Genomic DNA, 15,942 nt, shown 5'->3' with positions numbered 1-15,942 from the left:
GTGGAGATGCTCTAATGATTCAAGAAACCAACTTCATGATCAAAACCGAGTGCAAGAGACATTAAACTACAAGGTGTTAACATCAGTAGGCTTCAAAGCACCTCTTGAGCAAACACATTTTCAAGTCAATAGCAGCAAATAACACTCTCTAATGACATAAGATGTTTCACACGCTTTACAAACCCATGGTGTAAAATCCTGCACATCTTTTGCGCCATCGCATTCTTGGAGCACAACTATCTGACATCTGGACATAGCAACAACAAATTATATACAAAACTGTTCAATCCATACCTTTTTTTTTATTATGAACAAAAGGGTCCAACCTTGCATCAGAGAGAAGACTAAATCAATTATTTACATATACAAAACCGGCGCACGGATAAAACAAGTGTGAGACAGACAGAGACCCGTTGAATATAATAATTTTGTTATCCTCCCAATCTTCAACCCATCTACGAATCGTACATCTTTTCGTTGTCCTCTTTGTTTTAACTGGCTTGTATTTTTCTGTTGAAACAAAGATGCTCGTGAGTCTCGTAACCAAACAAACTCATCAACCAAACACCTCGTTAAGATTAGTACAAGAGCCCTATGCCCCCTTCCGAACACATACACACAAGAAGATTTGTAAAGATTGTGGCACCTATTTGACCTTGCAAAAATCACGCAGTTGCCGCTAATCTAAATCGAGAGGATTAAAGCCATGTTCGTTATACTCTGCAATATGAAAATAGCATGAAATTGTAGAGAATCAATATAGATATTAGACTGGGTGTGGAAAGCTAAAAAATTAATTAACTACAGTAAACCTTCCAAACTATCGGAATCATTACAAACTCATACTCAATATTTATTCATCCGTTTGACCAATGCACAAACTTCACGGAATATTTCAAAATACACCATCCGTTAGAAAAATTGTTAAAATTTTTGTTAACTGTTGATGTGGTTCTTGAAAAAAAACGATATAAAGAAGACAGACCGGCAGAATATCACCCCTCACTCATAGTCTCCTCCATTTGTACAACCTCCATTGCCTCCCCCGAAATGTCGGCCGAAACGCCAATCCGATTCGGAATTCTGGGCTGCGCCGAAATAGCCCGAAAAGTCTCCCGCGCCATCACTGTAGCCCAAAACGCCACACTCTACGCCGTCGGGAGCCGGTCGATCGACAAGGCGACGGCCTTCGCCAAGGCCAACAATTTCCCTGCCAACGCTAAGATCTACGGCTCCTACGACGCCGTTTTGGACGACCCCGACGTCGACGCCGTCTATGTCCCCCTCCCCACAAGCCTCCACGTCAAGTGGGCCGTCCTGGCGGCCCAGAAGAAGAAGCACATCCTGCTCGAGAAGCCCGTGGCGCTCAACGTGGCGGAGTTTGACAAGATTGCCGAGGCGTGCGAATCCAGTGGGGTGCAGATCATGGACGGTACCATGTGGATGCACCACCCGAGGACTGCGAAGATGTCGGAATTTCTCTCCGACCCGAACCGTTTTGGTCAGCTAAGATCGGTATGTGTTTCTTCAATTGTCAATCCTTTTTTAAGAAGGATAAGGGATTGATTTTTTATTTTTTTTTCTCTTTTGGCCAACGATTAGGTGAATGTTTGAGCATGCGCAGTTCTTCCGAAGAAAGTAGATTTTAGAAAAATTCTTTTTATTTTTCATTTTATCAATTGTTATTGTTATTGTACTGTTTTCAATTTGAAGTGCTTTTGTTTGCTTCTTGAGTGTAGTGAATTGGGTAGTGACTCATTTTAGGTGTGGAATTGTTTTTTTTTTGCCTCAACCGCCCTTGACATGATATCAGGCAGATTTAAAAGGAGAAAAATAGAAAGGAAAATGCCTGAATAGTGAGGCAGGATGAGGTTTGTATAGTAGGATTTAGGATTTCCAAACTGTGTTGTAATGGCGTGGTTTTGTAGAATTAGAAGTTCACGGATTGTTGAAGAATTTGGGATCTGAAATGATAAGGCTAAATGGCAAATAGTGGATGGTTTGAAAGAAAAAAAGGGGTAGTTCAAGTTCCTATTCGACAGAGAATTCGGAAATTTTCAAGGGTTGTTTTGATGGATAGTTTGAGGGCTGCAGGGCTGGAAAATATGTGGGGTTTTAGTTGGTGGGCAAGAAAGAGAGTGATGTTGATGTTAGCAATTGATGATGGATATGAGTGAATTGAATATCTAGGCAGATTAGCAGAAGCGAAAACAATGAAAAACAGAAAATAGATGAATAAAGATAGGTCTGGAATCACTCCAGGGGCTTCACACCCGTCCTTGGCTCACACAAAGGGGTTTGGCTTCACACCAGAATTCCAATATCTGGAAAACAAACTTTAACTCAATAACTTAATTCATCTATAATGGATTACATGGGGGTATTTATAATAATCTAATCCTACAGTGAAAAGGAAATTAAACTTATCCAAGGAAAGAAATCCTAATCTAATAAAATAAGTAAACCAAATCTTAATTAAACAAGAAATCCAGAAAATATTAAAAAACTTAGGAAACAAGTTAGAAACTAATCGCAGGAATCATCTACTGCTCCACAATTGTGTGATTTGAAGACCGAATTAAATGATTTCCTCTAGGTTCCTTTATCCAAATATCCATAGGAGAAGCTGAGCTAGTGAACCGAATTCCATAGCTAAAGTTATCAAACCAGTGTGCTATTCTCTGTACTCGTATTACTGGCAAATCATGTTACTCGTAGTTCTGTTTAGTCCACTTGTAGATGTGCCAACCCAACAGACCACGAGCACATGAAAACAGCCCTTTTGAAAGCATACCCAAGGAGTGGGGATCCATCCAGTCTTCACTTATAGACATTAAATGACCTTATCTCTAACGAACAAGTTAGCATCCTACCACGGCTGAATGTTGGCAGAAACAGTAATAAGCGTGTTTATCCTTATATTAAAGAAACTAAACCTTACCTAAGAAAACAATTCCCCACTACTGCTACTAGTAGTATAGATGAAGATCTATTAACATGCATGGCTATCTATATAACAAGTTGCCTCTGACCTCTGTCTCACGACCACCAATGGAACCTGTAGCTTCATGACATGACCTGAACTGTACTACTACTGGCCTAGCTGCGTAGCTACTAATAACTTGGCACCGTTCAGCCAATGTAGTGAAAGAGTAAAAGTAGGATCCCGCTCAGGACACACTTGTTATCTACAGTAACCATCTGTCTTGGAAAAAACTAGAACTCGAACTGCCCTCAGTTACAAAACTAGCTTCCCTGGCCATAGCAACTATAGGTACTCTTGCTCCTGAGTTCTCAAATCCTTACTTCAGGGGATTAAGGTATCTGTTATGGATTCCAGTTGACCTCAATAACTACTTTCAGAAATTTTAAGGTAGATCATCCTTCCATTTTAGGCCCTTAAGATCTTTCAAGTTCTGTGTAAGAGGATATCTCTAGATTGTATTTTTCTATAGTCTGTATTATTTATGTTATGGAGGCCCTTCAAAGTTTCCAGCTCTTTCTCTCTAAGACCTTGTAGTTTGTAGTATTTATTTAATACAGCATGTCCAATGTAGTTACACAATCTTTTTAACATATGAGTGTCTGCGTATTTAATGGACTTCTACTACAATTATATGATTAATGGACCCTACATATTATAAGAGGTGAACATTAACATAGTGATGGTGCATGTGTTGGCATTGATCTTGTATTTGATTAAGCTGACTGCAGTACTTTGTTGCAGCTCTTTAATTTCGGACTGTAGTGTTTGCTTTGGACCACCAGAAAAGAAGTGGTCATTATTTAGTTTTCAAATTTCAGCCTAGCATTTCATTATGCAATGGAATCATTGTTCCATTGTTTGGACTGGTAGCATCTTCCTGATTCTAGTTGTGTAGTTGCTGTCTAGCACTTTGTCAAAGACCATTATAAGTTGAATTATACTGGCAGTTTGTGTAATGTTGTTTCCGCTTTGCACATTTGAAGCTTGCTGGTCAATAAAGTAGCATGATTTATAGCCTACTACATTCCATTCTCAATGTATTTGTGCCAAAACTTTATGGTCTATTATTATGTAAATGCAATTTAATTTATTAATTTTCACTGATACTTTTTTTCTACCTATATATATATATGTATTTATTTATATTTATTATTGTTATTATTAATTTTTTATTTTTGGCATTCCATCTTCTATTCTCTTAGCCTTCTTATAGATTAGCTGCTTTACCAGCTTTTCTAGGAAGCATAACATAACCCATTATTTCTGTATATAATCTTTGCTAGCATCCTGAATTCAGATCTTGATTCAAATAGCTTTTTAGGCCTTCTGTAATCTATACTTGAAAGAAATTTGAAGGGATTGGAACTTTTTTGAACCTGGAAAACAATTTACTGTTTTTTCCCCAAAAATTAACCTCGTTATGAGATAGTTAACATGAGATGATGGAAAAGTAAGGTTAGGACTTCTTGTAGTATTCTTTAAATATGGGGGAGGGGATAATTCTTATTGGACTTGAATATGAGAAGCCATTCGATTCGGCTAGTTTTGGGTTTAGGTTTTACTAATCCAATCCCAAACCCAGAATCCCTGAGTAAAGCTTTAGCCTTACTCTGCATTTGACTATAACTGGGTTAGGATGAACTTTGCCTGATTTCCTGCCCCAAGTCAAATGCAATACCAAAAGCATGTCCTTTTAGTTCCATATGGTACAAAGTACTGGAAGATTATTTGATTCAAAGACAACCGTACTAGCCTTGTGATAGGACATGTTAATGGCATGTGGTTTTGGGCGGCAATCCTTGCAATACGTTTGGTAATTTTAATAATAGAAAATTGCAATTTATGTTATTTGAGTATGCAACTGTGTACATCTAATCCAGAAATGATAGTACTAGAATATTAGGCTGACAATGAAATTTGTGTGCGTTATTTTCTACACTTGGATCGGTTCTTCGGTTAGTAGTGTTAGGCTTTCTGCAAATGTATACTGCTCATAAGGCATATATTCAAGTTGCAGTGGTAGAGATTAGATGATATGTTGGATTAGGTGATTATAATTTGTTTGTGGCAGCTCTGGACTGATCTTTTTGAACCTCACTTTCTGGTATTCTTTTAAAGGCATTTTGTTTCTGTACTGCAGATACACACCGTGTTCACTTTTGCTAGTGATCCTGATTTTCTCAAGAATGATATTCGTGTGAATCCAGACCTTGACGCTCATGGTGCTCTTGGGGATGCAGGGTGGTACTGTATCAGGGGAATCCTGTTGGTAAGTAACTTTGAACTGCCTAAAACAGTAATAGCTTTGCGTGGCCCTATATTTAATGAAGTGGGGGTGATTTTATCTTGTGGAGCTTCTCTGCATTGGGAAGATGGGAAAGTGGCAACCTTCCACTGCTCTTTCTTATCAAGTTTGACGATGGAGATAACTGCTGTCGGTACAAAGGGTACTTTGCATGTTGATGGTTTTGTTATCCCTCATCAAGAGAAAGAGGCCCGTTTTTCTTTTGCTTCCGAAACCGGATTTGATGAATTTGTGACCTGTTGGGTACCACCACCAAGTCAGCACATTGTTACCACAGATCTTCCGCAGGAGGTTCTCATGGTAAGAGAGTTTTCTCGTTTGGTAGGTACTATTAAAAATGGTTCAAAACCTGAGAAGAAGTGGCCAACCCTTAGTAGGAAGACACAGATTGTACTGGATGCTGTCAAGGCATCAATTGACAAGGGTTTTGAGCCTATAGATATAAAATATTAACTGAGGCTCATCTGGTATGTGTCGTTCATCTTCTGTTTGTGCTAGGGTGTCCTTGTGTCAATAATAATATCCCCATTCTTCTGTATGCCTAGTTTATTCATGGCATCCACAATTTGGGTCAGAGCTTGATGAACTTGAGCTGTATTGAAACGCTACTGTTGAAATGTATGAAAAATAAATTAAATGTAAAAATTGCAAGTGATTTTCATGGAACTCACATTAGTGGGTGAAGAGAAATATAAAACTAGTGAGCTTTGTTCTGGTTAGATGCAATAATGATTCTTACACTGACCCATGTAAGGAGGGTACATTCAAATAGCACTATGAATATACGGACAGTTCGATAGTTACCTGGTAACCCTTTTCATAATAATAAGGTAAGCTTCATAGTTCCTCCAACCTAGACAATGTGCTTTTTTGCCCTTTTTTAAGGTTGGGTTGCTGGAAATATGCTGGACCAACATCCAGTTGAGAGAGGGGGAAGAGGGTATGTGGAACGGAAACAGTTTCCGTTCTAAGCTATTCTAGTTTCCATGGTACGGGATACGAAGGGGTAGGGATAGTCGGTATGGTATTTCGGGTTGCAATTTGTGTAACATTTTTTAATTCAGTACGGTATTTATTTTATAATACTCATATGTAAGATAAAATGAGGTGCACTTTATTAATGTATCAGTGCATGAATGTGCGGACGGTAGGCATTGATATTTACAATACGGTGCTCAAGAATGCATGATATTATAGTCTAGTAGGCAAACAATCGGCAATTTGGCAAATAATATTAAGGCGTGACATTTATGCGGTCTAATCTATCGATCATGTGTGGAGTATAGTAGGCATGATATTTATAGGACAGTTGGTAAACAATACCGTTTGTGGAGTATCCATTCTTCCACTAGTACTGTTCTGGCTTTACTCCTTAACGAATTCGGTTTGTTTAATCATCATTATTGAGGTCAGTAACGTACCAATTCCGCGACCCAGTTCGAAATTCGCAAGGAGGAGATTAAATTTTTTAAGGGCAAGCCCAATGGTAAGCTGTATAAGGTAGTAGTTTTATGGTGAGGGTGGTTATATATGGATCATAGATGTGGACCCATATTAGCGTGATTCATCTGAATAGAACTTCATTTAAGTTTAATAAAATGACCCTGTGATAAATATGAAGGTCAGGGACGGACCAGGAATCTTATCTCGTAGGGTCATAGTGTAAAAGGCTTGGTGGGAGAGGGTTAAAGGTTTTGGGGGTGGAGATTAGGGATTTAGGTTTAGGAAATGGGGTTTTGGAGTTCTGAGGAGGGTTTGTTTCAACTACAATTTGTTTTTTTAAAGACTGACCAAAGCACGTCGTTTTGGCAGTCTTAAAAAAATCGCTTCTAGTCCAAAACGCCGTTTTGGCGCCAGTGTTTTTAAAAAATTGCACCTGGTCCAAAACGCGCCATTTTGGGCTGCTTTTAAAAAATTAGAAGTGACCCAAAATGATGCCGTTTTAGCTTCTTTTTTAAAAACTAAACCCTGTTCAACTTCTTCTTCCTCACATCTGCAGCCTCCTCCGTCAGCTATTCATGGGGTCACACACAAGTTCAAAGGACTTTCTACCTTGCTTTCATGGAGTCCATAGGGTCGTTTGACCCCATTGACCCCATTGTGGGTCCGTCCCCGATGAAGGTCCACATGAGGGGTTCATGTATGGCACCATAACTATAGAATTTTGTTGTGGGGATGCATGCAATCCTCGGGCCAAGCTTGCGGTTTGAAAGACGCAATTGGTTCCACTGGAGATGGCTTTTTGACATCAGTTGCTACATTTTGCAGCTCACGGGTGGTTCAGCCCCATTTAGATCCCCCATTGGGCTTGTTCTAACAAAGTTGTAGCATCATGAAGTATGAGAAGAATTTAAGATTGGTACAATTTCTATGTCTCATATTTGAGAAATTATAGAATGATATTGTAATATAGCCACGTGATATAATTTGTACACGTGTTATAATATGGGTGTGATGCAAGTTATTGTTTTTATTTTTGAAAATTGTCTCTCGAAGTTATGGTTGGTGATGAAGACGGCACCATGAAGCGCCGGAATGTATGTGGTGTAATGACCCTTTCAAAATTTGCATCCTTGATAAAACCTATGTTCCATGTGCAGGGGTAAAACATAAGACAGCTTCCCCTTTTTAAACCTGCCTTGGAAAGCAAGGTTCCTCATTTTCACATTCGTTGGAATCTGGGTGGCGTGTTTGTATTGCAAAAGCCTACTTCAGCGGAGTGGAACCACATAATTTGCATATGAATGGCAAAAGCCAACAGCGTTTTGTGATGCTAGAGGAATAAAGTTCTTTAACACTTGAGCTACAAGTCCCTTGTTGAATTTTTTTTAACTTGAAAAATATAAGTGCCATGAGACCAAGTGGCAGTTAGTATTGCAAGCCGAGTTTATGAAGACAACTTATACTCGAATGTAGGGTTCCAATCTTGTTAATCTGACCTGATAAATGATAAAGAATATTGAGAATCAGTTGAATCAAGTACGTGGTTCCTTGTTATAAACAAATGAAATTCATAGTGAGTTAGATGAAAATAAATAAATTATTGTTGCATTAGTTAGAAAATGGTATTGTCATGAGGGACACGTTACAAATTACGTCGGTTGTACTACAAATCAGTAAAATACTTGGACCCTCAAGAATTGTACAAAAGAATGACTCCAACAAAATTTATTTGTTTTTAGTATCTAAGTTCATATTTCTTTTTTACTTTTTTTTGTTATTATTATTATTTTTTTATAAAGAAGTTTTGCATTTTAGCCACAATTGAGAAATCTATGTCCATGTTGAATAAAAAAAATATTATTTTCATATTCTCAAAAAGAGAGGTGGAGAATAGATGGGGTCCAATTCTTTATTGACCACGCACACTATTTGCCGTGAAATGAATAACAACACATGTTTCAACCACAATTATACGATCGATATTCAATCCATAATTAACATAATTTGACCACGAATAGTTTGCGACTAACATGAATACAGCTCACGAGTATACTTGTAGTTTATAATAAGGTTTTCTTGTAGTGTACGTGTAGTTTCTGGTTCAGTTTTGTTACTCTTGGTCCAATGATATATATCTAGAACCTCTACCTTCCTTGATAATATCCATGTCCCACGTGCAATGGTAAAACACAAGCACCTTCCATTCAAAATAATTTCTTTTGCATATGATTGTATTGCTTAGGCTTATTTTATTTTATTTTTAAATGTATTGTCTCGAATGTATCACGTTAAAATAATAGAATATCTCGGAGTAGTGCATGAGCTAGTTGACAGTTTTTTACAGCCCATCTTGTAACGAAGAAGAAAAAAACTTTTATTTATAAGAAGAGGGATAATGTTTGGGTCAATTAGCAGTCGACACATGTCCAAACAATTAAAAAAATGGTGTAAACTTACCATTAACACCTATACTACAAGAAGGTGAGATCTCTCTCACACACTACTAAAGTACTATAGAAATTCGAACTTAAGATTATTGTTCTGCAAGTTAAGATCCTAATTTCTCTTTTTAACTGCTGAGAATATATATGTAGGAATTGCGACTAAAATTTCCAGCTCATGCGTTTGTGTAGGGCTTCGATTAGGAAAAAAAACTTTCTTACAACAAGGATTATCACTGTTTTGCTATCGCCTTTTGGCTTTTGGTGATGCTTTGCAAATCTTTTTAACTCTTCTTCTTTATTTGTACATGTGTCCACTCCCAACTAAGCCACATCTTCATTTCAGTAGCCACACATTATCCTAAGTAGAGTTCATATAATTGGTGATAGTTGACTTCTACGTGTGACCATAATATATAGTCAATGAATAAAAGCCATCTCAAAGCAAATAATAACCATGGTACGACAATAGGTTGACAGAAAAGTTAAACATGGAATGGTGGTGGATATTTGAAAAATAAATTTTCACTCATAAATTAAAACAAATTGACCTCTAACTCTGACCTAACCCGAGAAAAAAAAAACAGATTTACCTTCACATAATTAGAGTCTAATTATGTGGTGGTGATGAAGACACCATGAGCCGGAATGTGTGCTCGTAGAGTGATACCTAGAAAATCTACATAATTCCTTGATAAAACCAATGTCCCACCCCACATGTGAAGGTAAAACACAAAAATATAAGACTAGCAAAAAGTAAGGTGCCTTGATAATTTCCATAGACTTGGGAATCTGACTGCGTGTGTGTGTTGTGATTGAATTGCAAAAGCCTACTTAAACGGACTACGAGCAATTGGGCATTGTAAATAGACAACAACTGCGGTGGGAAATTTTTAGAAAATTGAGTGGTCAGTATTCTAGTTTGTTCGTTTTTTTTAATCACATGTGATAATGAATCTTTTAAAAGTTCTAAATTTAACTTTGAAGCCTCGAATCAATGTAGTTATTCATCATTTGGTCTATACATTATATTATGATAAAATTTTCGATAAAATTCTCAGTCATATGACCGACTTTAAAGTGTTGTTTTCATCAAAATATATCTAAATACCTAGCTAGGAGATCACTTTTTTTGTTCAACTATAGGCCATCTGCTCTTCATTTAAGGTTTTACATTCAGTTCCATCAAGAAGAGCATATCACATTGTTGAGCAAAAAATGTGATGTTGATTTTGTGTCATGGGTATATAGATGTATTTTGATGAAAATACACATTTAAAGGTTGTCACTTGCCATCACATGACTAATTTTAACGAAATGCGATGAGAGGGAATAAATCTTCTAGGTTAGTTTATGATATTTGCACTAAAACCTCTTAGATCGTTAACCTTTCTTTCTCTTTCTCTTTTGTTGTTTTCTTCTCATTTCCTTATGTCTACAAAATTTCCTAAAGTGTGTCTGCACCCTATTGAGTACGAGCGAGGATTAACTAAAGCTTTGTAATTTTTTTTTTTATTTCTCTCCTTTTATTTATGTATGAGTTGGGTATCTTGATATTGGGATTTATTATTTTTTATTTCTTCTCTTATGGGAATATAAATTATAAACTTCTGAGTTTTTTTTTTCATTAATAATAAAATATTAATTTGAAGTTGCGGAACAACAAATAGAGAATTTGAGCAAAAGCTAGGCCCGTAACTAAAAAAAAGGCAAAAAAGTAAAAACAAACTACTTGCAGATTGAATAGAGTACCCGAAGAAAGCTTAGAACACAATGGCAAGGAGAGAGACAGGAAATTTCACTTTGATTTCTAAAGAAAAGAATCAATAAATATGGGGAATATTTGGCAAAAGAAATAATATGGTGAATAGGCATTGTGGGTTAGTTGGGGAAGATAGAAATTTGAACCTGGAATAACATCGTTCTAGGAAGGAGAAATTATATAATACTACGGCAGTATGGTTACGTGGTACATATTATACACGTGTTATAATTTGGGTGGAAGACATGGTTTATTTTCTCTCCTTTCAGGGAATCATATCTATAAATATCTACTTATATTATAACATATGTACAAAATCTATCACGTGACCGTACTACCATATAGTATTTTATAATCTCTCCCTAGGAAGGAGCTCACTTCGTTTTACCAAAAAAAAAAGGAAGGAACTCACTTCATTTTAGGCCTAAACTTGATCAAACTGGATACACGTGGGTCAATACAGGGCTTAGATTACATGGAAATTAATTGGTTAATGTATAAACCTAAGCATCCACAATTATGTTCTCTATTTTTTAGTTAAATTTTAGCTAAAAACATATAAAAGTTATTTTAGGAGCTCTCTATAAAATTTAAACTTCAATCATGCTCTTGAGTTGAGGGAGTCATAAATGCTATAACTCTTTTTTGATTGGTCCATCTTTATTAAAAAATAAAATAAAAAATAGTTAGCATTAAATAAAGGTTTGAAATACTCATTAAATAAAACAATATTAAATTATAGGGAGCCACTAGGTGTCCTTTCTCTCTCCTCGGATTTAAGAGCTCCTAGAGGTCTCCTTATTTTAGGAGGTGGATAGGGAGTATGGTTGGAGTTGTATTTTTACAATTCCTCCCTAAAATTTGACTAAGGAAGTGGTTTAGGGAGCTCATTGTGGATGCTCTAAGAGCATCCACAATGATGCTCTATATTTCTTAGCTAAAATTTAGCTAAAAATATAAGAAAACTATTTTAGGAGCTCTCTAAAAAATTTCAACTCCAACCATACTCCCTAATTTGGAGAGTCATAAATGCTATGACTCTTTTTTGATTGGTCCATCTCTATTAAAAAATAAAATAAAAAATAGTTAGCATTAAATAAAGGTTTGAAATACTCATTAAATAGAGCAGCATTAAATTATAGGGAGCCACTATGAGTCCTTTTTCTCTCCTCAGATTAAGGAGCTCCTAGATGACTCCCTATTTTAGGAGGTGGATAGGGAGCATGGTTGGAGTTGAATTTTTATGATTCCTTCCTAAAATTTGTCTAAGGAGGTGGTTTAGGGAGCTCATTATGGATACTCTAAACACACAATATTTTAGTGCTTTTGGGATTCTGGTGCATAAAGTGTAAAATAATGTGCAAGTTATGTCGACCAACAAGGTGGCAAGTTGCCATTTTCGAATATGATTAATATTTCATACAAAAACAAAAACATTCAAATTTTGAATCCCAAGTCATATGAAACAGTGTTCCACTTGTTTATAGCTTGCCTTCTCTTCCCCTCTCCCAAAAAAATATACAAGTTTGGATCGCCCTTGAATATTTTTATTTTATTTTTCTATTCATGTATAAGCTGGAGAGAAAAAGAGATTCAAATTCAGGAACTCTTTCAACGATTGAGAACACAAACAACACTAAATCAATAGCATGTTGGTGAACTTTTGTAGTTCAAACGTATGTTACTTGCATTACAACTGAAAACTACGATGCAATTTTTTTTTTGGCTAGAAAAAAGGAAACTACAAGGATTTGCCACAACAACTTGGGTTCCAAGTTTTTTCGCTAGCTATATTAGTAAACACATCAGCTACAAAATTAGCTTCCCCAACCATTCGCAAAACTGAATTCATTGAAAGAAAGAAGCCAAATGCATGATTCCCCTTAAGATATATAGTCAATGAGGATTCTGGAGTCCATGATTTTGAGTAGCCCGCAAGAACAGCGTTACTTTCTGCAATAACTACAATGCAAATGACCAAAATCACACAAGTCAATCTGAAGCTTATCAATAACTCCTGAAGGTCAGTAATGAGTCTAATAAACAATAATTCATGGAAAAAAAAAAATCTGTGACTTCTTGATTGTCCTAGAATACCAAATAATTGGTTTCGATACGAAAATGTCAAATTCTATGCTTCGGTTTCTTCAAATAATTGGTCAAAATTAAATTTTTAAAAAAATTGGTTGCCCTAGAAAGCTTTGGTTGATCTCTTCACATAATGTGGCTCATCACAATCTTTATCCTCTAGATTAGTTATATGTGTAGAAAATCTTGATTGACCAATCAAGTGAAAGATACTTGATTTATACATATTCAGAGGGTGGAACAGATATACCAATCAACAAACGATCACCCCTTGCATCAAGCTGTAAATAATGTAAACTTGCCTTCCCTTGATTTGGTTCACACACATGCACACGCATACATGTCGGTCTAATAAACCCACTCTTCATTCACGCTATCTCCCCACCATCAGCCATAATTTTATTTTTTTATTTTTACATGACACTTATTTAAACCAAGCTTTCTCCTCTTCTCTGGCCACCTCCCAAAGCTCTAGCTACCCAATTCCTTCACACTCTAAAAATGAACTCAATTCCGACCCCAATCGACCCAATAAGCTGGTGGATGTTTTCAATTGAAGCCATTGCACATTTGGGAACAGAAAACTTGCTCAATGGTTTCTTTTTCCTGGCCATACTTGTATCATTTCTATCTCTAATCCTCTTAACCTGGGCTTTTTCTAGAGGAGGCATAGCCTGGAAAAACGGCAGGAACCAAATGGGTCGGGTCTCGATACCTGGACCACGAGGCCTCCCGCTCTTTGGTAGCTTATTCAGCTTGAGCCATGGCCTGCCTCATCGTACCTTGGCTTGCATGGCTTCTAGCCATGCAGCCACTAAACTCATGGCCTTCAGTTTGGGCTCAACCCCTGCTGCAATCACTTCTGACCCTAATATTGCTAAAGAAATCTTAACCTCTTCCCACTTCGCCGACCGCCCTATTAAGCAATCTGCTAAGTGCCTCATGTTCAGCCGCGCTATTGGTTTTGCACCAAATGGATCATACTGGAGACTTCTGAGAAAAATTGCGTCCGTTCACCTCTTCACTCCTAAACGCATTGCCGCACACGAAGATGGACGACAGTTTGATTGTGCCACCATGTTGAAGTCTATTCATAATGAACAGACTCTTTGTGGAGTTGTTGGTCTAAGAAAACATCTACAAGCTGCTGCTCTAAACAATATCATGGGCACGGTGTTTGGTAAGAGGTATGATGTTGCATGCAATAATGCGGAAGCCAGAGAGTTGCATGAGATTGTTAGAGAAGGGTTCGAGCTTTTGGGAGCTTTCAATTGGTCTGATTATCTCCCATGGCTGAGCAGCTTTTATGATCCTTTTCGTATTAAAAATCGATGTGCATCACTTGTTCCTCGAGTTAGAAAAGTGGTTGTGGAAATTATTGAGGAGCACAGACTTGATAAATTTGAAAGGGTTTGTGATAACTCCGATTTTGTTGATGTCTTGCTTTCTTTGGATGGAGAGGAGAAGCTTGAGCTGGATGACATGGTGGCCGTCTTATGGGTTTGTATTCATTTTCTAATTCAATGCTCTTTAGTTTTGTTAATTTTTTTATTTATAATTATATTAGATGACTATATATATATATATATATATGATGCGACACTGGAAGAAATGTTATAACCTGGCACATTTACTAACCATGACCTACGTACTTATATAAATCGATAAACCTATAATTGTACGACACTTTAATTAGTACCACATTACTGTCTTTCTAACTCATAGAGGTGAGAGCAACTTATGTAAATACATCTCACCTATATTAGAGAGCTACCCAGTAAAGTAGTAAATAAATGTACATAGCAAAAAAAACACTCTACAGAAATGGCCAAACCTCTAGAGAATTGCAATATCATGTGATTTAGTATGTGTTTGTAACATTACTCTTTAACTATTCCTATTTATATACTGATTTTATTCATCAAACTGTGCTTTTTTCCTGTGCAGGAAATGATATTCCGTGGAACTGATACGACTGCCCTTTTGACTGAGTGGGTCATGGCTGAGTTGGTTTTGAACTCGGATGTGCAAGCCAAACTTCGGCATGAACTTGACCTAGTTGTGGGAATGAAAGTTCTCACAGAAGCAGACGTGGCCAACTTACCGTATCTCCGAGCTGTGGTTAATGAGACTCTACGTGTACACCCACCTGGGCCCCTCCTATCGTGGGCCCGGCTGTCAACCTCGGATGTTCAACTCAGCAACGACATGGTGGTCCCTGCGAACACCACCGTCATGGTGAACATGTGGGCCATCACCCATGATCCAAACATATGGGAAGAGCCCTTGATGTTCAAGCCAGAAAGGTTCTTGAAGAGTGAGGGTGGTGCTGACATGGACGTGAGGGGAGGGGACCTTAGGCTTGCACCATTTGGGGCAGGTCGTAGGGTTTGTCCTGGTAAAACCCTAGGGCTCGTGACAGTGAGCCTTTGGGTGGCTAAGTTGGTGCACCATTTCAATTGGGTTGAAGATGTGGCTAGTAACCCGGTTGATCTAAGTGAGGTGTTGAAGCTTTCATGTGAGATGAAGAACCCTCTCACTGCTGTGGCTGTTCGAAATGAAGGAGTCACTTTCAAGTGATTTGAGTAAGGGTTTAATAAGGAGCCAAATGTGGTATAAGATGTTATGGCTTTTCATAGGTTTGCCAATGTGGCAAATGTTGAGAGTGAGTGAGTTTTAGTGAAGAATAAAGCAGCTAAGGTCGCATTAAAAAAAATAAAGCAGCTAAGGTTTGTCTAGCTTGTGTTGTTTACCCATAATTATGTAGAAAAAATTGGTGTTTGAGCTGCTAGCTAGACGCGTTGGTGTCCCTTTTGCTGAAATTTGTGTTTGTTACGTTGTTAGAACAAAAAATAAAAAAATAAAAAAATAATTGTGTTTGTCAAGTTTGAGACAAAGGGGAGTCCTAGCTACATCT

General features: G+C 37.3%; 2 protein-coding genes across 2 annotated transcripts; both read left to right on the top strand.

Moving 5' to 3' along the window:
* The first annotated feature begins 914 nt into the window (after positions 1-914).
* LOC103336151 (putative oxidoreductase At4g09670) lies at positions 915-5,988 on the top strand. The gene is made up of 2 exons (XM_008239181.3): positions 915-1,515; positions 5,127-5,988. Exons 1-2 carry the CDS (start codon positions 1,051-1,053, stop codon positions 5,742-5,744), a joined length of 1,083 nt encoding a protein of 360 aa, XP_008237403.1. The 5' UTR covers positions 915-1,050; the 3' UTR covers positions 5,745-5,988.
* Positions 5,989-13,270: 7,282 nt separating this feature from the next.
* On the top strand, positions 13,271-15,665 carry LOC148915784 (cytochrome P450 78A7-like). Its single transcript, XM_089054798.1, has 2 exons — positions 13,271-14,525; positions 14,973-15,665. The coding sequence occupies exons 1-2, from the start codon at positions 13,527-13,529 to the stop codon at positions 15,603-15,605; spliced, it is 1,632 nt and encodes a 543-aa protein (XP_088910924.1). The 5' UTR covers positions 13,271-13,526; the 3' UTR covers positions 15,606-15,665.
* Positions 15,666-15,942: the final 277 nt, after the last annotated feature.

This window comes from Prunus mume, linkage group LG6, assembly GCF_029339155.1.
Source record: "Prunus mume cultivar Tortuosa linkage group LG6, ASM2933915v1, whole genome shotgun sequence".
Classification (NCBI taxonomy): domain Eukaryota; kingdom Viridiplantae; phylum Streptophyta; class Magnoliopsida; order Rosales; family Rosaceae; genus Prunus; species Prunus mume.
Note: the sequence above shows the minus strand (reverse complement) of the source record. Positions and strands in the feature narration are given on the sequence as shown.

Excerpts from the sequence above, each read along its gene's own strand:
- LOC103336151 (XM_008239181.3), top strand. The coding sequence starts at position 1,051 with ATGTCGGCCGAAACGCCAATCCGATTCGGAATTCTGGGCTGCGCCGAA. Across the intron at positions 1,516-5,126 it reads GTTTTGGTCAGCTAAGATCG|ATACACACCGTGTTCACTTT; the intron begins GTATGTGTTTCT and ends TCTGTACTGCAG.
- LOC148915784 (XM_089054798.1), top strand. The coding sequence starts at position 13,527 with ATGAACTCAATTCCGACCCCAATCGACCCAATAAGCTGGTGGATGTTT. Across the intron at positions 14,526-14,972 it reads ACATGGTGGCCGTCTTATGG|GAAATGATATTCCGTGGAAC; the intron begins GTTTGTATTCAT and ends TTTCCTGTGCAG.